Below are 24,801 nucleotides of genomic sequence, written 5' to 3'. Positions count from 1 at the left end.
AATTAGCGGTATTTTCGATTTTCCAGTTTTTTTTTACATTAAAAAAACAAACAAAAAAACTATGCTTATTTTGGTTTTCCATGACGAGTAATTTGATACCTTTAACATATTTTTATATTTATTCCCCAAGCCGCTAGGTCCATTATAGAACAGAGAAAAACTCAAATTCTACGATGCAAAATTGAATTGAATTAACTCACTCAGAGGTACTCAACCGTCTTTAAACTCCAAAACTAACTTTATTGTGAAATAATAAAAGAAAATTGTGTTTTAACAACTAAAGCAACCATTTTTAGCACTTACATAGCCATATTAAAAACGTTCTGTTTAGTTTTTCAAATTGAAACTTACCTGGCTAACTTAATCTTTGGCCAAACTGTTAATAGTTGTACCCTTTTTTCAACATTTTATGCTGTTATATGAAAATTTTCGGTTTGAAACTCTAAACTGTAGGAAGAAAACGAAAAAATTCAGGAACCGGTAATAAAATCAATTGAGCTATTTGGAAAACTGATATTTCGGGAGAAAAAGGCTCGCAACTGAATCCAAATTTTTCAGAGGGATAAAATACAAGATTTATGCATACTGTAAATCCTTTATTTTATCATTTTTTCCCCTAAGAGTTATTCATCCGCAAAATTGAAAATGTTTACAACTATGAAACGTCTGAGTGAAAATGAACCTTACGAGGTAAGTTTAAATTTGCAAAAGTAAAAAGGATTTTAATAAAGCATAAAAGTTTAAAGACTGTTTTAATTCAATTCAATTTTATGATGTAGAATTTAAGTTTTTCTCTATATTCTATAATGCACATAATCATTGTGATATCCTGTATCTTTGCATTTTAAAAATCGTATTTTTAAACCAGATTAAAGTGATTTAACAAAAAATGATAAATAATTTTTTTTTTAACTAGTATTATTATAGTTAAGTATCAATTGTTTTATAATTATGCCGAAAACGCACTAAATCGAACCTTTTGCTCTAAAAAAAAGTAGCTGAAAGTGACTTTGTAACAGCCCTGCGTCAATCTAAGTTTAAGTTAAGCCTTAAAAATAAAGAGTAACTCAAAAGCTGAGTCAGTCATATCCAATATTTGTGTCATTTGTGTTTCAATTATCTATGTTGATATAATCTTTCCAAAAATAAAGACTTGATCAGCTTTAAGCTCTGCCTCTTATCTATGACAACCCTATTGTACTATCACAAATAACAAATTCGAACTTTGTGATGGAAGGTATTACTTAACGATCGAAACACGGAAAACAACTTTCAAACAATGGCAAGCGGCGGCAGTATCAAATTCAATCTGTTAACTCAACACGCAGGAACGCTTTTGCTTGTATTTTTTATCGACTACGGGATTCGTGGGGATACATGGCGTTGACGGGGTCCCAGGGGTTTTTGATCCCGGTTCCCTTATGATCGGAGGATCTTCCATCATGTCCGCTAACTCTTCTCCGTCATTTACTTCCAACTGGTTATATTTTGATAATTAATGAGATTAAATATCATACCGGGACATGCAGTCTTTCAACATCAAACTAAAAGCGGTGAAAGGTTCATACAACAGGGTGTCTACTCAAATTATGAAGAAATAAAAACACGCGAGCCGTCGTGGGACGCGTGGAAGAAGTGATAACTTCATATGATGTAAACTGAAGTAATTTTTCTTTGAGGTGTTTCAACATAAAAATAGTTGAAATATTACTCGAATTAATTAGACGATTTGAGAGTAGGTTCGAAATGAATAAGTAATTGCGATGAAAACACTTGAGAGCCTTAGTGTGAGTGTGAGAGCGAAGGATGGTGAGAAATATAGAGGGGAGAGAAGTGGAAGAAGCGAAGGAGAAATAGAGAGGGAGAGGGATTGAAAGAGTCAGTCAGCGGGAGACGCGAATAAGAAGTTATCACTTCAAAAATCCCTGACAATTCCAAGGTTATCCAGCTACGATTTCTCCTAATTCAAGCATTAATATCGCATCTCTAAAAGCATTTATTTTCTGGCAAATCTGACCCTGCACCTCTTTAAAGCATTAAGGGGCGTACTTAAATTATGTAACGGACTATAGGCCCTCCCTCTCTCATTGTGCGTAATTTACGGTTTCCCAATGGACATTTTTTGTATTTAAGATAATACATGCATTGCAGAGTGAAAATTTAATTTTCCAAATTTCCTGGTTTGTTTTCTGGACCAATTTTACATTTTCACTTACCGTTTACATATAATCTTTTATAAACGGAATAAAACAATAGTTCAGATACAGATTTAAAATTTTCATATTTATTTATTTCCTATTTATTTTAAATAAAACAATAACTTTTCTTCCAGAAAAGATTACTTTTTAACGAACTACTTGAATTTTCAACAAAATAATAAGATTTTCAATAAAATAATTGAATTTCAACCTAAAAAGATAAATTCTTAACAAAAAAAGGGTAATAGTCGATATTTCAACCAAAATACATGAAATTTCTTTCAAAAAAATAAATTTGAAAACCAAAAAGAAGAATTTTCAACAAATAATGAAAGAAAAAAATTCAACTAAATTGTGCAACCTTGAAGAAGAAAGAGGAATTTTTCTGTACAAAAATGGAATTTTCAACCAGAAAATATGCATTTTCAGCAAAAAATTCATTTTTAACAAAACTGTTCAATTTGCAGCTAAAGAGGTATACCTTGATTCAGAACAAAGTAATTCAACCTTTTACCCACACAGTTGAATTTCTAATTAAGAAAGATAAGTTTTCAACAAAAAAGTTAAATTTCAACCAAAGAGATGATTTTTCAACTAAAAATGTGAATTTTCAAAAAAATATGATTTCTAAGAGTCGTTCGCTTAAAATTTAAAAACAAAATAGTTGAAATCTCAATTAAAGAATTAACTTTTCTACATCAAAATATGGTTTTTAAAACAAGATGTAAATTTTTAACCAAAAACGATAACTTTTTAACAAAATTGTTGGATATTCAACCAAACAGTTACCATCTTTATCGAAGAATGATGCAATTTCTACTAAAATAGATGAATTTTTAAATTAAAGACAAAATTTTAAAGAAATAGTAGAATTTTCATCCGCAAAAAATTGAATTTTCATCAAAAAAGACAAATTTTCAAGAAAGCAGTTTTATTTTCAACCAAAAAGGATAACTTTGCCGCAAAACTTTATTTTTTAAATTCCCTAATATTTCATTATCCCTGACCATTAATATTCAAAGACCAAAATTTTAAACTTGCAACATTTTTAACTTAAAATCTTTTGTAAACGGAATAAAACAATTTCAAATTGAAATTTAACAATGTCAAAAAATCTCTTTGGATAAAAATTATTCTGTTTTCCTTTAGGATTCAACTGAGTGGATGAAAATGCCATATTTCATAGAAAACACAACTTCTGTTCAATTTTAATCTTGTTTGTTCAAAAATTCATCTCTTTCTGTAGAAATTTCACCTTTTTGCGTTAATAATGCTACTGTCTGATTAAAATTAATCTGTTTCGGTTGAAATTACATTTTTGTTATAATTTCAACTGATTATTTTAGAAAATTCATATTCATGGCTCGAAAATTCAACATTTTGGTATAAACTCTAACTATTTAATTTGAAAATTTATGTATACTGTTGAAAGTTCCTCTTCTTTGGTAGAAAATTAATTTTTTTGTTAAAAATGACACTGTCTCGTAGAAAAATATTCTGTTTTCGTTGAGGATTTAACTAGTTGGTTAAAAATCAACTTTTTTATTGATAATTCATATTCTCTGGTTAAAAATTCAACTTCTTTGTGGAAAATTCACCCTTTTTCTTGAAAATTCAACTATTTGGTACAAAATTAAACTGTTTTGTAGAAAATTAAACTGTTTTGTAGAAAATTAGTTTTCTTTTTGAAAACTAATTCGCTTCAATGAAAATGTAACGACACCATTTTTTGTTGAAAATGGAATATAATCTCACAATTCATTAATTTCTAAAAAATTCGTCTCTTTTGCAGAGAAATAAACTATTTTGTTGAAAATTCTTCTTTTCTAGTAGAAAATGGAAAAATTTGGTTTAAAATTCAAATATTCTGTTAAGAATGCATCTTTTTTTTATAGAAAATTAATCTTCTCTTATAAACATTCATTTTTGGTCCAATTCAACAGTTTTTGGTATAAGATCAACATCCTTTTTTGGTTTTAATATCAGTAATTGAGATGGCAGATATATTATTTTAGCCGAGGCCTGTTCATTCATGATTAGAGATCTCTAAATATTATCCGATTTATTTTTCCTCCGCACATGATTGATTTTCAACTCAAAAGAAACGAAAAATCGAAAATGCAAGTTGAGACTCGGACTTCTTTTTGATTTACCACCACTAGTATACAATAATTCATAGGTTTATTATAAATGATGTTTTTTTTTGCCCTTATAAAAATCAAAGCGTGTAGAAATATTACTTTTTATATATCAAATTAAATAAAGACGTTTTTTTTTTAATCAGAGAAGGTAACTTTATAATAGGAAAAGTAATTTCTTAATTGCACACATTTTTAACTAAATTTACACTATTAAATAAATGAAAAATATCACAAAAATAATTCAAAAATCTTCCAATTGGTTTTAAATGTCTACAAATTTACAGTCAAAACAAATTTATATATTATTTACGTACATATATTTTACGAATATTAAACGAATATTTAACACATTGATATTTCCAATGGAATATATTTTTATACGATTATTGAAAATGATAAAAAAAAGTTTGATTAAAATAAGTGTAAATCCAGTACTCTAAATTTACATTTTCAAATGAAAAAGCACTGTTATTTAATTTAATTAATATAATTATTAAAAGAAATTGAAGCATGTTAAAAAAAATTCCTAGACTTTCCGTGAAATTTCTAGGCTTTTCAGGTAAGTAGACACCCTCACAATACTTAATAAGCAGGATTTTCTTTTGAAAGCCAAATGATCTTTTAGATTATAGCTCTGAAATCTGACGCCGGAAGCATATGCAAGTTTTTAAATTACTGAAATTATAATTGCAACTGAGACTTACTTTTTTTGCAATATGTACTCCCAGTGACTGAATTAGATCCAGAAGAGGCGCCTTGCACGAAGAGTACAACATTCTTTCCTTGATACTGCAACTGTATCCTGGCATGCTGTATATGAAAACTGCAAAAAACCGACAAAATCAGATACATAGGCACAGACTCCATGGCAAAAAATAGACGGACCAAAGGGTACTTTTTTCGCGTTATATTCAAAGAAATCAAAATTAATAGTTAAAAAAATTATAATATAAAATATACGACTCATTTCCGTAAAATTGAAATAAATCTAAAGGAATTTAAGGTGGAAAAATTTCACATGCTACAAGTAAACAATTATTTTTATTTAAAATTTAATAAGTAGACAATTATACAATTCAACAACAAAAAATGCAAATGAATTGAAAAAACTCTTAAATATAAAAAATTAATTAAATTCAGAAAATATGAAATGATCTGAAAAAAACTCAAGGGAATTCAAAGAATTTGATGAAATGCATGAGAATTCGAGGTGAGGTTAAAAGACTTTAGGATCAATTAAAAAAAAACTTTTTGAATTAAAAAAAATCCAAAGAATTAGGTAGAATTCAAGTGAATTAAGAAAATTTAAGAGAATTTCAAAGAATTTAATAAGATTCAGGGTGCATTCCAAAAAAAAATTTCAAATGTCTTTAAATCTTTGAAAGCTTACTAATTTCTAATCAAAAAAGTGATTCATGTCTACAAAACAATTCAAATGAATTGGATACATTTTTTAAAATAAAAAAATCTATTTATTTCAGTACAATTTGAGTGAATTTAGAGGAATTTAGGGAAAACAAGAAGAATTCGAGGAAAATAATAAAAAATCTAACTGAATTTAAAAAACAATCAATTGAATTCAAAACAATCTAAAAATATAAACAAATTCATTGAGATGAGCTTAGAAAAATTAAAAAGAATTTACAAGAATTAATTAAATGCATAAGAATCTGAAGTAAGTTTTAATTAAACAAAAACTTTTGAAAAAATCCAATGAATTGAGTGATATCAGAAGAATTCAGAAGATATTTGATAATCTCTTAAAATTTTTTTAATCCATTCAAATATTACAAAATCCCGTGAAATTACATGAAACCTGATCAGAAATCCTGGAAAATTTCTTAACATACCTTGAGAGCTCTTAAAATCGCTTGAAAATTTTTTTAAATCCCTTAAAATTATTAAAATCTTTGGAAATCTCTTAAAATTGTTTACTTTTCTTAAAAATGCCTTGGAATCTTTTTAAATACCCTTAAATATGTCAAATCCTTTAAAATCCCATTATATTACTGAAATCAATTACAAATTTCTTTATTTCTTAAAATGTTTTGAAATCGCTTGCAATTTTTGAAAGCTTTCCAAAATGCCAAGGAATTTGAAACAATATCTTAAAATATTTCAAATCCTTTGATCACTTTATCAATTGATGCTTGAGATTGATTAAATAAGAACTTTAAAAAATGTTTAAAAAATCCATTGCATTAAATAGAATTGAGTAAGTTTAGAAGAATTCAAGTGGATTAAAAAAATTCAAGAAAAATCCAAATAATTTAAAAGAAGTCATGGTAAATTAATAAGAATTTAGGATAAATTCCAAAACATAATGTCAAATCTTCGAAATCCTTCTAATTTCTAACAGAAAAGTGAGTCATATCTACAAAATAGTTACAAATAATTTGAAAGAAATTTTCAATCGAAAAAATCCATTTCCTTAAAGTGAAAATGTGAAAAAATGCATTAAAGTGAGTAAGTTTGAGATGCGTTTAGAAAAACTAAAGACAATTTCAAAGAATTTGATGAAATACCTTAGAATTTAACGTGAGTTTTAAAAACTTCGAGATATATTAAACAAAATTTTTTGAAAAAGCCAATGAATTGAGTAAAATTGAGTGAATTTAGAAAAATTAAAAAGGATTTTAAAAACGCAATATAAATGAATAAGAATTCAGGTCGAAATCAAAATGAATTGCAAAAAATATTTGAAAATCTATTGAAATCTTTGAAACTCTACGGAATTTCTCACTTAATGTGTATTAAAAAAAAGTTCTTTGAAATCCATTAAAATATCATAAAATCCGGTGAAATTCTTTGAAATTTGATATTTACCAGAAATCCTGGAATCTTTACTTAAATACCATGAGAGCTCTTAAAACTCCATAAAATCAATAAAATGTTCAGAAATCTTATAAAATCCCTTGGGATATTTTTAAATATCCTATAACCTTACAGGTCCTGTAAAATCTTTTCCCAAATTCCATAAAACCGTGGAAATGATTTAATTCTCTTTAAAATGCCTTGGAATCTTTTTAAAGACCCTAAAATATGTCAAACCCTTTCAACTGCGATTAAATTACTGGAATAAAAAAAATTCTTAAAAATATTTTGAAATAACCCAAAATATTTCAAATGCCTTAAAATCTTTTAAATCCCTTGCAATTTTATAAAGCTTTTGAAAATTCCGACGAATTTGAGAAAATATTTCAAACCCTTTGATTATTTTATCAATTGATCCTCGGGATGTATTAAATAAGAATTTTAAAAATTGTTTAAATGCAGTGAATTAAATAGAATTGAGTAAATTTAGAAGAATTCAAGTGAATTAAAAAAATTGGAAAGAATTAAAAAATTCAGGGTTAGTTAAAAAAAAGCAATCTTAAATCTTTGAAACCCTACGAAATACCTCACTTCTCTTGAATAAATTCTTCAAGATCTTAGACAATTTATTAAAAGACCTTAAGAACTTAAAAAAATCCCGTAATCATTGAAATCCTTGGAAACCTTATAAAATGTTGTGAAGTCTTTTAAAATATCCTAAGACATTTAAATAAAAACTTACCTTAATATAAATAAAAATTCCTTGAAATCATAGAAATTAAGTAAAAATTCCTTGGAATTTTTCAAGATTTCCTAAAATATTTCAAATTCCGTGAAATTCTATGATCATATTTCTCGAAATCTTGGAAAATTTATTAAACAACATTGACAGCTTTAAAGTCTCTTAAAATCATTGAAATCTCCAGAAATCTGATAAAATCCTGTAAATTTTTTAAAGATATCATAAAACCTCATAGATCCTGTAAAATTGTTCCATATTTTCTGAAATTCTAGGAAATTATTCACCCTAAAATATTTCAAACTCTTTGAAATCCCTAAAATATTTCAATTCCTTTGAAATCCGCTAAAATATTATGAAATTCCGTGAAACTTTATGAAAGTATTTCCTGAAATCTTGAAAAAACTTATTAATATATATTGAGAGCTTTAAAATTCATTTAAATCAATCAAATTCCGGGAAATCCCTTCAAATTGATGAAATTAATGAATAATAATTTAAAAATAGTTTAAATGAAAAGCTCTTGAAAACGGCTTAAAGTTTTAAAAATAGCCTCAAACCTTTTAAAAAAATCCCTTCAAATGATTAAAATCTATAACAAAAATCGAAATATTATGTTGACAAAAAAGTGACTGAAAAATAATTTGAGAAAAAAGTGACTAAGAGAGTCCGTGCATCAGCCCTGATTATTTTTTACAGTTACTTCTTACAGAAATTCCCTAATGTTTGCTATTTTTTTTCTCCGAAATGACTGATTCTTGGAAACATTGATCTTTCTATAAATTTGTTGAAATTTTCAGTACAGGCTGTAAATATTGTACTTTTTAACAAGAAAATTACCTATGCATTCCATATAGTCTCCCTCGTGCGTATGCTTGAAATTGTAAAGATGATATCTCGCAGAATCAGAAGGGACTTTAGTCGGCAATTTATCCAGCGAAACTTCTCCTGCCATAACTAAATGAATTTTCTCCTCCTCTATGTCAATTTTCAGTTGAACATATTCGTACAATCCTTTTCCTAAATCCGTGATCGCTTGTTCAGCTTCTTCGGTGACAGGGAAGGCCACCCCGCTCAAAGTTTGATGTCGCGTTTCCACGCTATAATCCGTATGTACAGTCGTTTTTTTCAGTTCGGCTAATTCCTCCTCGGCGCTAGTTAATGGTGCCGGGGCAGCGTCGTTTCTTTTGTGCTTGTGATAACCTTCTAAACTTATGTCTTCAGGAACCGTGCCGTGCAATTCATCCTTTATGGAGGCTGAGCCGAATTCCTGTTTGAGCGTTGCTTTCGTGGAAGCGTAAAGCATCTTTTGCCTAATTGGTGCAGTGTCCGGTGACCAGGAAATGAAGAGCCAATCATACGCGGAATCGGATTTAGTATCGAGACGATAGAGAATATATGCAGGCTGATTTTCCTCGATCAATGGCTTGATCATTTTGTCGTAGTCATCTCGCCATTTTCCTACGGGTTTCGCTGATGTTGATGGAGATAGTTCCTCTGCAAATCAAAAATTTTGAAGACTATAAATATGCACTGAAAAAAAATGGTTCTGGAATCAAGTAAATTTTAGATGATTAAGTCAATCGTAGGTACGAATGGGGACGATAGAATATGAGTGTGTTCCAAATAAATAAATAAATACTTGCTATCGTATGCTTGGAACAAGCGTACATTTTCTTAATCTGAAAAAATGCATTATTCGGTAGAATATCGCATTTTATTATTCTCAAACTTTATTGTGTTACTTTATATAGAGGTGTATGCAAATGCAGAATATAGTTTACTCTAAAGAAATCATCACTAGTAGTGCCTCAACTTGACACTATTTCTCAACGAAAAAAAAAAAAATTGTTTCCGAAATTATTGTTATATAATTTTCATTTTTTAAATTATTAAAATATGTAATTCGCGCACACTGTTACTTACACATATAATCAAACGCCTAAACGCTTTGAGAAATCGCACTCGGCGAGGATTCGAACCCTACCTAGAGTCTAAACTATCTAAACTAGTATGACCAAACCGCGCGCTCTAACGATTTCGATGACAAAATCTTGGCCAAGAATTACTGAAAGTATCTGAAAGTAATAAACAATAGAAAAAATTCAAGTGCAAAAATGCTTTAATCACCTTCATGAACTAAAACGATTTTCTACAGTACAAACATCTCCATAAAATGCGCAGTTTTCAATTTATCTAACTCTTTTATATAATACTCTCTTACTCAACTTTTAATGCAAAATAAGATTTCTTGAACAATAATTTAAAATATGTGAAAAAGCGAAATAAATTTCACTTATTTAATAAGGGACTCAATATTTATTTTTAAATATTTAAAACGCTTAAAAACAATCCAGAGGTAATAAATAATACACAAAAGTTGCAAGTTTCTATGATTAATTAATTCTTTGACTGAAAAACCTAATTTTATTAAATTTTTATAAATATACATACTAATAATATCCGTATTAAATTTTCTATAATTAATGACATGTTGAAATTAAATTTTCTATGATCATAGAATTAATTGACTGAAAACTTAATTTTGTTAATTTTATTTTAAAAAACCTAAATCTACATTTAATTATCTGTAATAGCAGCATTATATGCGCGGTGCAGTACATGGAAAATATTGTATTGCCAATTAATAACATAAAAATATAAACCACGATATTAACTATTTCAGATAGCAAGTAAGAACATAAAATTGAAAATTACGGAAAGAATTCCTGCCTAATAAAGGAATTAGTTTTTCATTAACGAAAAATTAATCTTTTGGATTCGGCTAGATTAACATTTTTTTTAAAGTTAAAAAATCTGTTGCCTAAAACTTATTTAGTTTAAATTAGAATAACACATGATTATTTAATATTTTCAAAACTAATTTTTTTTATTATAACTTTCATGAATGTTTCCATTTTTGTGATTTTCTAACTGCTATTAACAAACACGAAAATTGTCCATAAACAAAAAACAATTGTGTCTTGCAACTATAATTTAAATTAAATAAGGTTCACATAACAGAATATTTAACTTTTTAAAAATCAATTTTAATCTAGTCGAATCCAAAAAAGTAATATTTCTTTACTGAAAAAAGAATTCCTGTATTTAACAGGAATATTTATCATTATTTTTAAATTCGGATGATTTTTGGTTATCTTAAACACTACAGAAAAATAATTTCAGGGTTGCCGTTTTAATCGAGGAAAAAGATTCCCAGTTATTTTCCGATTCACTCAAATGTTTCACGGTTGAAAGAATTCGAAATGCTTTTATTTTAAGTAGATTAATAAATTCAAATAAACAGCGAAAAAAATTATAGTCGCATTAGATTTATAACCTTTTAATAATTTTAGGAATGAAGAGACTTTTGAGTGTTACATAATATTTCCAATTTAAAAAAAAATTGTCAAATCTATTAACATTTTTTTAATACTCACCACCAAAAACTTACCGACGCAATAAACTTATACTTTTTTAAAATAGTTTTATGAGTGATTTGATTTGTGTGTAAGCCTAAAGTTAGTAGTTAATCAAAGTTGCAAATTCCTATCTACATTTGCATAATTAAAATTGATTATGTACACCAATATTTTGAATTTTATCAATATTATTGAATTTCAAAATAATTGTATCTCAAAATGAAATAATGAAAAAGAGTTTTCACTACGAACCAATTTCATACCGTGTAAACTTTTCGATTATTATATTTAATAAGATACTTATGCAGTAAGAAGTAAATTAATTTAGACCAATATATTCTTTTTCATAGTTTGTGTGCGATATATATTGTATCAAGTCTACAGTTCTTATGTTGAAAAAATTCAAGAATTATTCGAAGAGAAATTATTTCTTCGCTGCATACATTCATTTTCTCTTCTCAAGAACATGAACATTGTTTGAATTAAAATAGTAGTCAAAATAAGTATATGAATTTACTTGTCTCAAAAAAAATTTTGTTAGAGTTTTTGTTACAGTAGACTCTACGACACTTCTCGTTTTCCGAATTCCCCTTCGTTCGCTCACCCCCACTCCATGCCTCACTTCACCCACGAACATGCACTCCGAACAAGGCAGCATACCTTTTGCACTGTCAAACTGTTTACCAAATACCTTAACCTATAGTGTGACATTTTAAAAAATAGAAATTCAATGGAGCCGCTAACAAAAATACATAAAAAAAGTGAATGGCTCACTGCTGGAACATTTGAAAACGAAATTTTCGGGAGCTTAACTTCCTAAAATTACTCATTTGGATACCTTAAAATTTCAGAAATTTGCGTCCTGATATTAACAATTATCTTCTTGAAGATCCAATTAGATTGTAATTTCAAAATTTTAATGATGAATTTCGCAAAACTCATAATTAAATGAATAACGCCCCAAAAATTTTTTCGTTTCGGCGCCATTGAAGGGAAGGTTTCCTTTCACCGAACATCTTGACAAAGCTGTACGGCGCTTGAGAGCGTTTGAATTCGCGCGCGCGTCACGTGGCTCTCGCGTATCGCAGGAGAGAGGGTATTCTGACAATTCGTGTTCGCTTCCCCTACAGCCCCGAAAACGAGAAGTGTCGTAGAGTCTACTGTACTTATCATGAGAATATAATATTCTTATTTCAATATTTTATTAAGCTTCACGCAAATAAGTATAATAGAACAAATTAATTCAATAATTTTTTGCTTGAAGAAAATATATTCTTGATTAAAATAGTTGTCCCGATTCTATTATTTTCTTGATTCAAGAAAATCGGTCCCTTGTAAAAAGAAAATAATTGCTTCTTTCATTAAAATCAGCCAAGTAAATTCGCCTACTTAATTTCATGCAAATTTTTTTCAGTGTGAGGTAGTATCAGTGTTTGACAGTAACGCGTTACACGGAAGACATCATTTGTTTAGAATCGGTACTGAGACCAGGTGGCTCTTTTAATTAAAGAAAAAACTTCCCGGTCATTTCCCGGTTCGCAAAAACATTTTTCAAGATCAACGAAATTTACCACATAAAGCAAAAGATTTTTCCATTTAAAGTCATTAAAACTGAGCTGCAAATGAAAGCACTCAAAGTGGAACTCTTGAATTTTATACTTTTAAAATTTAAGTTAAAAAATTTTTTTAAATTAATAATTTTGTATTTAAATGCTTAATAATTCACATATATGAAATGGAAGCTACTAATACTTTTCAATTGAATTTTTAAGAATTAAATTTAGCTGAACTGCCAAATTGGAAAATTTGATCTTTTATAAATTGTAGAATTTAAAGATTCAGATTTATATCCAAAAATATAAATCCATGCTATCATTTTCAATGTTCTAAATTGTAGGATCAATCAATGAATTAAAAAAAAATACAAAATTATATAATTTAAAACAATTTTAGGCTAGAAAGATAAAAAATTGAACCATTACATTTTTTTTATAAACTGAACACTTCTTGAATTAAGTTAAATTATTTTTCTTTTACAATTTTAAAATTCTTGAAATGCTTTGAAATTTTATTTCAAAATCTTGAAACATCTACATGTTGTTTTACATTTTTTAAAAATTTTAAATTATTTTTGAAAACTTTTCAGAACTTCTAAACATCCTTGAAAAATATTCCAATTTTTCCTATTTTTTTTAATTCTCCCAAATTAAAAAAATGTCCTTCAAATCTTCCACATTCATTTTTGATAATTTGGTAAATGTTTCTAAATCTCTTTGAATATACACTTAAAATTAACTTTTCAAAATAAAAAAAATAATTGTCAACTTTCAAAGAAAATGTTTTTTATTCTTCCGAAGCCTTTCAAAATTCTTAAAATTTTTTTAAATTTTTTGCTCGAATTCTTCCAAAATCTTTATTTTGTTTTAAATTAGGCCTTGGGCTATTTACACCGAAATTTTGGTACGAATATCTGGATTTTGTCGGAACAGGTAGACCAGGGGTCTCCACAATCCGCAGGTGCTACGTACCCAGGATCGCTCGGTCTTTTTCAAGATCTACCAATTTTTTTCCGACGGGAAACTGAGAGGAAATTGATGACCCCTTTGAAAAAAATCACAGTTGGAAGGGCTTGGAGAAGCCCTTTTCTGGTATAACTTGACAGAGCTTGAAATAAAAAGTATTTTATTTAAAGTGTTTGAAGTAAGCAATTGCCGATTATTGTGCACAAATAAATGTTTTTGACATTAATAATACTAAATAATTTAAAAAAATACTACTAATAATAAAAATAAGTGGTCAAAAGTAAATTGAAGGCGTTCAAAATTTAAGAATTTTTTTTCAAATCGAGAATCTGTAAATAAAATTATTTCAGAATAAGGGTTCGAAAATAGAAAAAATTAAAAACTTCAAAAATTGATTACTTACAACGCAAAGGAATTGAAATTGAATTAGCGCTTTTAAATAAAAATAATTTTCAAATTGATACTACTTTAAAGTATATTGAATGTTTCAAAGTCAAAGATGCTTAAATTGTAGAATTAAAAATTTTTATTACATTAAAAGAAATTTTTAATTGAAGCCACACATCCTTCTTCTAGGATAAAAAATTAATTTTTCTTCATTTTTACCTCAAAATGTAATTTTTTTAAAATGACAAAGCTTTAAAATTAAATAATTCCAAAAAACTTTAAAAAAAGTAATTTTTAATAGAATATTTTCGAAAAACGCTATCACAACTGAAGGGGAAAAATTCTTTGCATTAGTATTAAAAGATCGTAAAAATGGTGATTTCTTTATTTTTTGTATCTGTTAGATTAGGAGTCTCCACAATTCACAGGTGCAGCGTGACCCAGGATCGCTCGGCCTTTTTCAAGATCTACCTTGAAATACAAAGTATTTTATTTAAAGTATTTGAACTAAACAATTGCCGATAATTGTTCACAAATCCATGTTTTCGACATTAGTGATACTAAGTAATAAAAATAATACTAATAATAAAGATAATTGGTCAAAAATAAATTCAAGACGTTCAAAATTTAAGAGTTTTTTTTCAAATCGAGAATCTGTAAATAAAATTATTTCAGAATAAGGGTTCGAAAATAGAAAAAATTAAAAACTTCAAAAATTGATTACTTACAACGCAAAGGAATTGAAATTGAATTAGCGCCTTTAAATAAAAATACTTTTCAAATTGATACTACTTTAAAGTATATTGAATGTTTCAAAGTCAAAGCTGCTTAAATTGTAGAATTATAAACTTTTATCATATTTAAAAAAATTAAAATTGATTCCACAAATTTGTCTAAAAATAAAAAAATTAATTTGTCGTAATTTTACCGTTCAAAATGTAAACCCTTAAAATTGAATTATTCGAAAAAACAACTTTGAAAATAAAAAGTAATTTTTAATTTTAATAGGAAAGTTTTGAAAATGCTATCGTAACTGAAGGGAAAAATTCTTTACATTGGTATTAACAGATTGTAAAAATTGTAATTTTTTTTGTATATCTGTTAGATATAGTAATTTAATCAATTATGAAAATAACAGAAGCAAAGATTTGGGAAGTCCAAAGTGGGTTTAAGCCAGGAAGGTCATGTACGGATCAAATATTTAGCTTACGGCAAATAACAGAAAAAAGTTTGAGAGTAGGAAAAAAAGTTTTCTGTGCATTTGTTGACCTAGAAAAAGCTTTTGACAAGGTAGATAGAAGTAAACTTTGGGAAGTCCTAAAAGAGTATGGAGTCAATGGATGGATCCTACAAGCTATGAAAACAATATATACAGGTAGCAAAGCGAGTGTAAGAGTGAATGGGAAACTGAGTGACTGTTTCGATATTATTCAAGGAGTTAGAAAAGGATGAGTTATGTCTTCATGGTTATTTATATTATTTATGTAAAAGTGGTTAAGAATGGCTCTCTTCGACGAAGAGGGTGTGGATCTCGAAACAGTAAGGGTACGTGGGTTATTGTTCGCAGATGATAAGGTTGTTATGGCAGAGTCTATCGAAGACCAACAAAGACTGCTGAATAAACTAGATGCAAGCATGAAGAGCATGGGCCTCAAAATTAACGCAAATAAAACAAAAACTATGGTGTTCGAAGGAAAGAGTGAGAAAACACTCTGCAATATTTTATTAAATGATGAGAGAATTGAACAAGTTGATAAGTTCGTATACCATGGTAGCTTATTTACTAGGGACGGGAAGATAGATGAGGAATTAGATAGACGAATAAATGAAGGTAAGAAGGTTATTGGTAGAGCAGGTCCCCTTATCAGAAGTAAAAATATATCAAATAAAGCTAAAATGGCAATACATAATTCTATATTTGTACCGACTGTACTATACGGTAGCGAGACATGGACATAGGAAACACGGGACTAGGCATGCCATCCTAACTTGGGCGAGCGGGGTTGAATCCACAGGAGGGGGGAGAATTCCATGAGTGGGGAGAGCCGTCATCTTACGATGTGCCATTTGATTATGCGCACGAGCATTTTTGCCGAAAAACTGTGCATGAAAATATAAACATGTGGGCGCTGCCATGTTTGTCGCGGGACATCAAAAGGTGGCGGACCCCCCCCTCATTGCATCACCCCCGAAATGGCATGCCTAGTCCTTTGTTTCCTATGTCCATGCCCACGAGTGATTACAAGACTCGGTCGGTATGCAAAGATCTGCACCACCGACATGAGGTAAATGAAAGTGGCCTTCAACTCTTAACATGTGTGCGTCGCGTGGCCATCGTAGGTATATCGCACGCACACAACCTGATATCGGTTTTGACAAAGGCAGATTTAGAATTGAGATTGTTGGTATTTTACGCCCAATTAAACTGTTCGATCGCGAAGCAAGCAATTTTTGACAGATACAATCTGACAGATAAATGAGTCAATTTTGTGTGTTTTTAACTGTCCAGTGAAAATTTGCTTAATCTGGCATTAAATTGAACCAGCTATGGATAATAATTATAGCACAAATATACAAAATCTACAAAAGGATTTTAAGGTGAAACACTGGACAGTTAAAAACACACAAAATTGACTCATTTATCTGTCAGATTGTATCTGTCAAAAATTGCTTGCTTCGCGATCGAACAGTTTAACTGGGCGTAAAATTCCAACAATCTCAACTCTAAATCTGCCTTTGTCAAAACCGATATCAGGTTGTGTGCGTGCGATATACCTACGATGGCCATGCGACGTACACATGTTAAGAGTTGACGGCCACTTTCATTTACCTCATGTCGGTGGTGCAGATATTTGTACACCGACCGAGTCCTGGAATCACCCTTGGATTTAAACCGACACACACACACACACACACGCACACACACACACACACACACACACACATCAAATGGCCATCATGGGTATACGGGCGAGTAGGGGGCGCCATGTTTCTATCAACTGATATTTCTAATGCATTGTGAACTTATTTCTCTCTGTTAAGAATATATAAAAACTTTATTGAGTTCAGAAGATTTAAAATGAGCTTAGAAAAATTCAAGGGAGTTTAACAGAATTGGATAAGATGCCAAAGAATTCAAGGTGCGGCTAAAAGACTTCAGAATCAATTAAATACATTTTTTCTTAATTCTAGAAAAAATCATTGAATTAAATAGAATTGATTCAATAGAAGAATTCAAGTAAATTAAAAAATTCAAGAGAATTACAAAGAATTTAGGCTGTATTAAAAAAATCAAATCACTTCAAATCTTCGAAAGCCTACTAACTTCTAACCACATAAGTGACTACTGACTACAAAATAATTTAAGTTACATTAAAAAAAAAAATTGGACAAAATTTTAAAAATCTAATAAACTCAATCGATCACAATACAATTGTAGTGAATTTAGAATAATTGAATGAAATTAACCAAAAAATCAAGCTGAAGTGAATTAAAAACAATTCAAAAACATGAAAAAAGGATCAAAATGAGGAAGTTTGAAATGAGTTTCGAAAAATTAAAATGGCATTCAAACGAATTTGATGAGATGCCTACGAATTTAAGATTAGGTTAAAATACTTCATGATGAATTAAACAAAAACTTTTTAAAAATGCAATGAATTGAGTAAAATTTAGTGAATTTAAAATTCAAAAGGATTTAAAAGAATTTAGGATAAATTAATAAGCATGCAGGGCGAATTCTAAATAATTTGAAAAAATTGAGAATCTCGTGAAATCCTTAGAAATCCATTAAAATATTATAATATCCTTCTAAGTTCTGTGGAATTTGATTCTTTAAAATGTATTAAAACCTTATAGATCCCGTAAAACCCTTGCAGATTTTCGGAAATTCTTTAAAATCGCATGCAAATTTCTTTTCATCCCTTGGAAATGCCTGGTAATCTGTTAAAATAACCTAAAATATTTCGAACCCTTTAAAATCGTCTGAAATTCTATAAAATTTGTAAAGCTTTTGAAAATTCGAAGGTAATGTAAAAAAAAACTTTAAAGACAAAAAAAGGGTTTACTAACAAATTCTAATAAAAATATTTCAACCCTTTAAAATCGTTTGGAATTCTATAAAATTTGTAAAAAAAACAACTTAAAATATTTAAAAATGGGAGAACACCTACCTTATGGTTCTTATTAGGATAGACATTTTTCATTTAAGAACTGAAATAGATTATTCAAGAAATAATTTCACATATGCAATTGGCAAATAATTTACTTTGAAACCAAATTGAAATCAAAATGGCTACTCAAATCTGAGAATGAAATTCTTCTATAATTTCCAGGATTTTAAGACTCTTCCCTGTTGGACAAGTTAATTAAATATTAAAAGCTGATTATTTAAAAAATTTTAACACTATAAAAATGATAAATTAATTAAATTTATTACATAAAAAACAACATACACGAAACAATTGTTTTTCCGTATCCAAAGGCTTAAAACATTATGGTCGTAAGTGTTTTACAAATTTCTTTGTCCTAGTGCGCAGAAATAAATTTGTTCAAAATAAAAAGATAACCATTTAGGAAATAGGAACTTCATGAGGACGAAATTCAATAACTAAAATAAAAAAAATAAAAATGACGTTCACTTTTTTCTTTATCTCGCCCAATTCAAACAGATTTAAAGACAATTTACCAAGATTATTTAGGAATCTAAGATTAGTTTAAGTTTATTATTGGAATTCAAAATGAAAATTGATAATTGGTCAATTTATATTTTAACCAAAAAGACGAATTTTCTACCCAAATAGATTAATTCAATACGAAACAGATGCATTTTTAAACCAAAAATTGATTTTCTACTAAAAAAAAAGATGAATTTTCAATGAAATGCATACATTTTTAACCAAATAAATAGTTGAATTTTCAACCAAGATTACTTTTCTACTAAAAAGATGAAATTTCAACTAAAATTGGAATAGTAAAATTTTTATTGAGATGCAATAATATTCAATTTTCAACTAAGTAATTGAATTTTTAGTCTAAAAAGCGCAATTTTTTAAACAAAAATGTGTTAGTTAAATTTTCATCGAAGAACAATGATTGTTAATTTAGAAAATCGAATTTTTACGAAAAAAATCGAATTTTCAGCAATAAAATATGAACTTTTAACCACAGTGGAGAGTTATACAAATTTTTGAATTTTCAAAGCAAGGAGGTGAATTTTCTACAAAACAACTGAATTTTCTGCTTAAAAATATGAGTTTTCAATAAAGAAGTTAATTCTTAGCTAGCGATTCTTAGGAACAAAATTCAAGGTTTTTTCAGGTTTTCTAAGTCAAGAAATACACATTTTTTCAGGTGTCCTTTACGATTCGGTGGCCGAATCGTAAATAAACAAATTCTTAATTTTTTTCGAACATGAGTCGTTCTTCTGAAATCTTTAGGAATATTTTTAAATCTTTGTGATGCCTTTGAAATCGTCGAAATCTTTGTGAAGTATTACAAACCTTAGTGAAAGCTTGAAATTTCGGTGAAATCAGTGAGAAATCTTTTGGCATTTTTCAAAACTTTTGTAAAATCTTTACTATTCTTGAAATCTTGGTGTACTGTTTCTTTAATCTTTGTTTGCGAAATCTTTTGTGTTTGTGTAAAATCATTGAAGTCTTTTGAAACCTTATCAAATGTGTTGAAACCTTTTGAAATTGCTCAAAATCTTCGAAACTCTTGAACTTTTCTTGAAACCCTTATGAATTCTTTAAAGGAATTGTGAAATCTTCTCTAAGTCTTTTGTATTCGTTCGAAATTACTGGAATATTTAAAATATTTGTGAAATCTTTATGAAATTTTTTTAAACGTTCAAAACTTTATGAATATTTTATGAAATTTTTGAAACTTTTGTGAAATCTTTTCACACCTAAAAATTTTTGAAGTTATTTAAAATCTTTGAAATGTTTTGAAATCTTTAAACTCTTTTGAAAGTTTAAAAATCTTTGTGCAATGTTCGAAATCTTAGCGAAATGTTCAAAATCTTTGTAAAATATTTTGAAATCTTTTTCAATTCGTTGGAATTATTTAAATTATTACAAATCTTAAATCTTTTGATATCTCCTAAAAAATTTTGAAATTGTTTAAAACCTTTGAAATGTTTTGAAATCTTAGAAATGTGATTTAATATACCCTTTTTAAAATCTTTACTCTTTTGTAACTTTTAAAATCTTTGTGAAATGTTCGAAATCTTTGGGGAATTTTTGTGAAAACTTTTTAATCTAGTGTACACGCTTTTTTAAATATATGAAATCCTTGAAACCTTTGTGAAATATTTTGAAATGTTTATAAAAGCTTTCTTGAATCTTTGTTTGGAAAATCTTTTGTATTCGTTTAAGTCATAGAATTATTTGAAATATTTTGAAATCCCTTGAAATCGTTTCAAATTTTTGAAATCTTTGAAATCTGGTGTATTGTACCCTTTTTCAAATCTTTCAGATCCTTTAAATCTTTAAAGTTTAAAAATGTTTGTGAAATTGCTGTGAAATCTTTATTGTAATTTGAAATGCGCGCCTTTTTTAAATCGTTCACATCCGTGAAATCTTTATGAAATGTCAAAGAAATTTAAAATATTTTGAAATCTTTATAAATATCTTGTACGCTCAAAATCAGAGTAGTCAACCCCTCAAAAAATCCGTTGTATGGTCATGGCTTATTCTATTTCTGAAACTGAATTAACATCGAAATTTTCAACTTATAATTTTTATAATTTCTAAGTTGAACACTTCAAAGAAAAAGTGCATTGAAATACATTTATTTATTCTGTAATAAACTAAATATAAATTATATCTTGACGAATAAAAAAATTTTGAGAAGCAAGATTTTTTCTAAACGAGATGTTTCTTTCATAATAGGCTAAAAGATTTAAATTACTCTTCGCATTTCGATCAAATTACTTTTTCACAAGAAGAAAAAAAAGAATAATTAAAATTCCAGGTTTTCGTGAAAAAATCAAGTAGATTTTCAGGTTTTCAAGGTTTAAAAAAAATTCCAGGAGAGATCCAGGTTTTCAAGTTCACTAGATACCCTGTTCTACCAAAAAAGGCGAATTTCCAATTAAATATTTAAATTCTGAGTCTAAAAAAGATCAATTTTAAACAAAAAATGGAATAGTTGAATTTTACTTGAAAAACAATAAATCAAAATTTAGAAAAGCGAAAATTTAGAAAAATACATGTAAGAAATTAGCTATTTAATTTTTTACTAGCCAACAATTTATAAAGAAAGCAGAATCATAAATTAATTAATTTTTTGCGAACATAAGTTGTCTTTGTGAAATCTTCAGAAATATTTAAAAATCTTTAAAATCATTGAAATCTTTGCGAATTCGTTAGATTTTTTGAAGTATTAGAAATCTTGATGAAAGCTTGAAATTTCCGTAAAATCTTTTGGAACTTTTTAAAGCTTTTGTAAAATCCTAAAAATTTTCGAAAATTATGTAAGTATTTGAAACCTTTTGAAATCTTCTATACAATTTTGATATCGTTTAAAATATTACAAATGTTTTAAAATCTTTCTGTATTCTTAGGTTGTAAAAACTTTTTTATTCTTTTATAATCATATTAAAGTCATTTGAAATCTTGTACGTTTGGTTAAAATCTTTTAAAATCATTGAAAAGTTTGAAATCTGGTGTACTGTACCCTCATTGAAATCTTTGAAATTTTCGTATTATTTTAAAATCTTGATGAATTTTGTATGAAATTTTTAAAACTTTTGTGAAATCTTTTAATCACTTACAAACAAATTTGAAATTCTTTAAGATCTTTGAAAAGTTTTGAAATCTTTATGAAATGTTCGAAAACTTAGAGCAATTTTTGTGAAACCTTCTAAACAAAGAGTGTACTCGCTTTTTTTATATCTTTAAAATTCTAGCAATCTTTCAAATTTGTGTAAAATCTTTTGCATTAGTTGAAATCATTTAATTTTTAGAAATTTTTTGAAACCTTTTGAAATCGTTGCAAAATATTGAAATCTTTGAAATGTGTCGTGTGCACCTTTCTTAAATCGTTGACACGCTTTAAATATTTGTAGAATGTTTAACATATTTAAAATATTTCGAAATCTTTACAAATACGCCAACAAAATTTATGCTTCAAACTTCTATATTAGCGGAAAAGAAATCAATAATTTATAGATTTGTTCACAATATTATCTCTAATCTATAAAATAGTTTTTACAGTCTACAAAAAGTGACTTGAAATCTTTTTATTTATTCTGTAATAATTAAAAGATATATTTTATCTTGATGAATAATAATCTTTTCAGTATTAGCCAGGCTTTTTCTGAACGAGATACTTCCTTAATAATAGACAAAAAGATTTAAATTACTCTCCGAATTTCAATAAAATTACTGTTTCAAAAGAAAAAAAAAGAAAAATTCAAGATTCTCGTGAAAAATGGAAGATTTCCCGGTTTTCAAACTTTAAAAAAAATCAAGGAGAATTCCAGGTTCTCAATGTCGCTGGACAACCTGTAAAAGACACCTCTTTTATTTTTATCTTGCTTCCAATTTTATGGTCGTGATTCTTGTACACATTTCTTTGTCCGAGTGCGCAGTAATATATTTATTCCAAATAAAAAGATAAGTCTTTAGGAAGATGGAACTCCATAAGGATAAAATTTAATAACCAAAGTAAAAAACAAATTTATGTTCATCCTTTTCTTTTATCTCACCTAAATCAAACAGATTAGAGAAAAATTTACCAAAATTATTTAGGAATCTAAGATAAGTAAAAGTTTATCATGCAATTCAAAATGAAAATTGAGACAAACTCACCATTTTCTATCGAAACTTTCAAGACTCTGATCTTTCCATCTCTGCATTTGGCAAAAATCTTCTTCAGCGCTTCGTTTGCTGGAAAAATAAACATAAAAACCTTTCAAAACTGGTTAAAAGATTTCGAGGTTAGGATTCTCACACACCCTTTTCAAGGTGAACTCCTCAGGACTCCGAAAGCATTCGATACGATCAATAATTTATCGTAATTACCTTTAATTCCCGTCTGATGTGACATTGTTCCTTATATTTAATTTTTAGCCACCGTACACTGCAAAGAAATTATTTTTTGAGACACTTTGTCGAAATCACCAAAATGAAGTACGCGACTGGAATCCCTCCTCTGCCCTCCTTCTCAGGCAGCTACAGCTTGTCTGAATAATTCAGCCAATCTCTTCCCAGAAAACATCCCATTCAAAACCCTCACGACCAATTACGACTCGAATATTCAAGTGCCACTCGGTAAGTAAATAGAAGAAAAAGAATCCACAGCTGTCAAATTATTCAAATGATTTTATGGTAGTATATATTGTGTACTATCTCATTCGAAGTAATTAAAATTCCATTTGATACCATAAAATGCTAAAAATAAATGAGGTTTATCATTAAATATCACTTTAACAATTTTTTTTAACAATATTATATTCAAATTATAACAAAGTTTCGTTATTACCATGCAAAAAAAGGTTCATTAAGATATTTCACGATGTTACAAAATGAAATAGTTTTGTCTAATATGTTAGGAATTTTAAATTTTCGAATTAAATTTAACATATTGTGAAACAGTCGGATGTTTCTTTAAACTCATGAAAATTGCAATGTTCCAGTAAAACATTTTATTGACATTGACTACGTCCCAATTTTGTGGTAATGGTCAGAATAATGATAAAATTAATCTTTCTTCACGATTTTATTATTTAATCGAATATATAGCTTTAAAAATATATGACATATTATCCAAATACACTTATTATTATCGTTTGACCCTCGGCTTGCAGACATCTTGCTAGCTGATGTCACTAAAGTACGGTCAGAACTTGGCTATCTCTGGCATGCGCAGTACGCTAGGAAAGTTGGCGGGAACTTTTAAATACGAAAGTACATATTTATTGTTTTTCAGTAGAATCCAAACTTCGACGGCTTCCAGAAAATTGAAAAGTTTTATTAAATTGATTTCAAAATAAAAAATTTATGCTTACGTTTCAAGACCAGTCTGGTCTCATCATTAGAACTTAGTTGAAATTTGAAATTCTGTGAAAAAAAATTAATTGGTCTATAGAAAACACATTGAGAAAATCCAGTGTGAGTGCTCATATTTATTTTAAGATTCTTCAACCCAAGTGTCTCCAACCGAGTACCCGGGTACGCATCGGCGTATATTTTGTCGAATAATTTCTTTTCTAAATAATTTTTTTTGATCCTCCCGGATCCTCACGATTTGACTGATTTTACATAGAGAAATGGATAAATTTTTGTTTTTTTAAATTTCGACAAATTTGAATTTGCAAAAGAGTACATGAATAGTTCAACCGGGGTAAGCGGGTACTCACATACATCCAAAAGGGAAATAAGTATTAATAAATAATTTATAAAAAATGATATTGATTTTTAATTGTTTATTTATTAAATACGGCCAATATAAATAATGATAATATTTAGTTTGCTATAAAAAAATCTCTTACCTTCAACGCACCTGATTTTCTCGGAATTTAAGATTTTCGTTAACAATGAATAAATCAATATGCATCTAATATCCAGGATT

General features: G+C 28.1%; 1 protein-coding gene across 2 annotated transcripts in view; it reads right to left on the bottom strand.

The window, feature by feature from the left end:
* The window catches only part of LOC117175869 (twinfilin), a 32,699-nt gene extending 9,281 nt beyond the window's left edge, over window positions 1-23,418 (bottom strand). The window contains exons 1-5 of one of the 2 annotated variants that reach the window (XM_033365671.1): window positions 23,253-23,418; window positions 23,040-23,117; window positions 8,733-9,389; window positions 5,044-5,162; window positions 28-1,477 (exon numbers count right to left, since the gene is read on the bottom strand). In XM_033365671.1, the coding sequence (XP_033221562.1) occupies window positions 1,313-1,477; window positions 5,044-5,162; window positions 8,733-9,389; window positions 23,040-23,117; window positions 23,253-23,277 (1,044 nt within the window). In that variant the 5' untranslated portion in view covers window positions 23,278-23,418 and the 3' untranslated portion in view covers window positions 28-1,312. Of the gene's footprint in view, window positions 1-27; window positions 1,478-5,043; window positions 5,163-8,732; window positions 9,390-23,039; window positions 23,118-23,252 lie in introns of those variants that run through there. The other variant, XM_033365670.1, reaches the window with a different exon arrangement.
* Window positions 23,419-24,801: the final 1,383 nt, after the last annotated feature.

The sequence above is a fragment of the Belonocnema kinseyi genome, chromosome 7, assembly GCF_010883055.1.
Source record: "Belonocnema kinseyi isolate 2016_QV_RU_SX_M_011 chromosome 7, B_treatae_v1, whole genome shotgun sequence".
Classification (NCBI taxonomy): domain Eukaryota; kingdom Metazoa; phylum Arthropoda; class Insecta; order Hymenoptera; family Cynipidae; genus Belonocnema; species Belonocnema kinseyi.
This window is presented reverse-complemented; position numbering and strand designations above follow the sequence as displayed.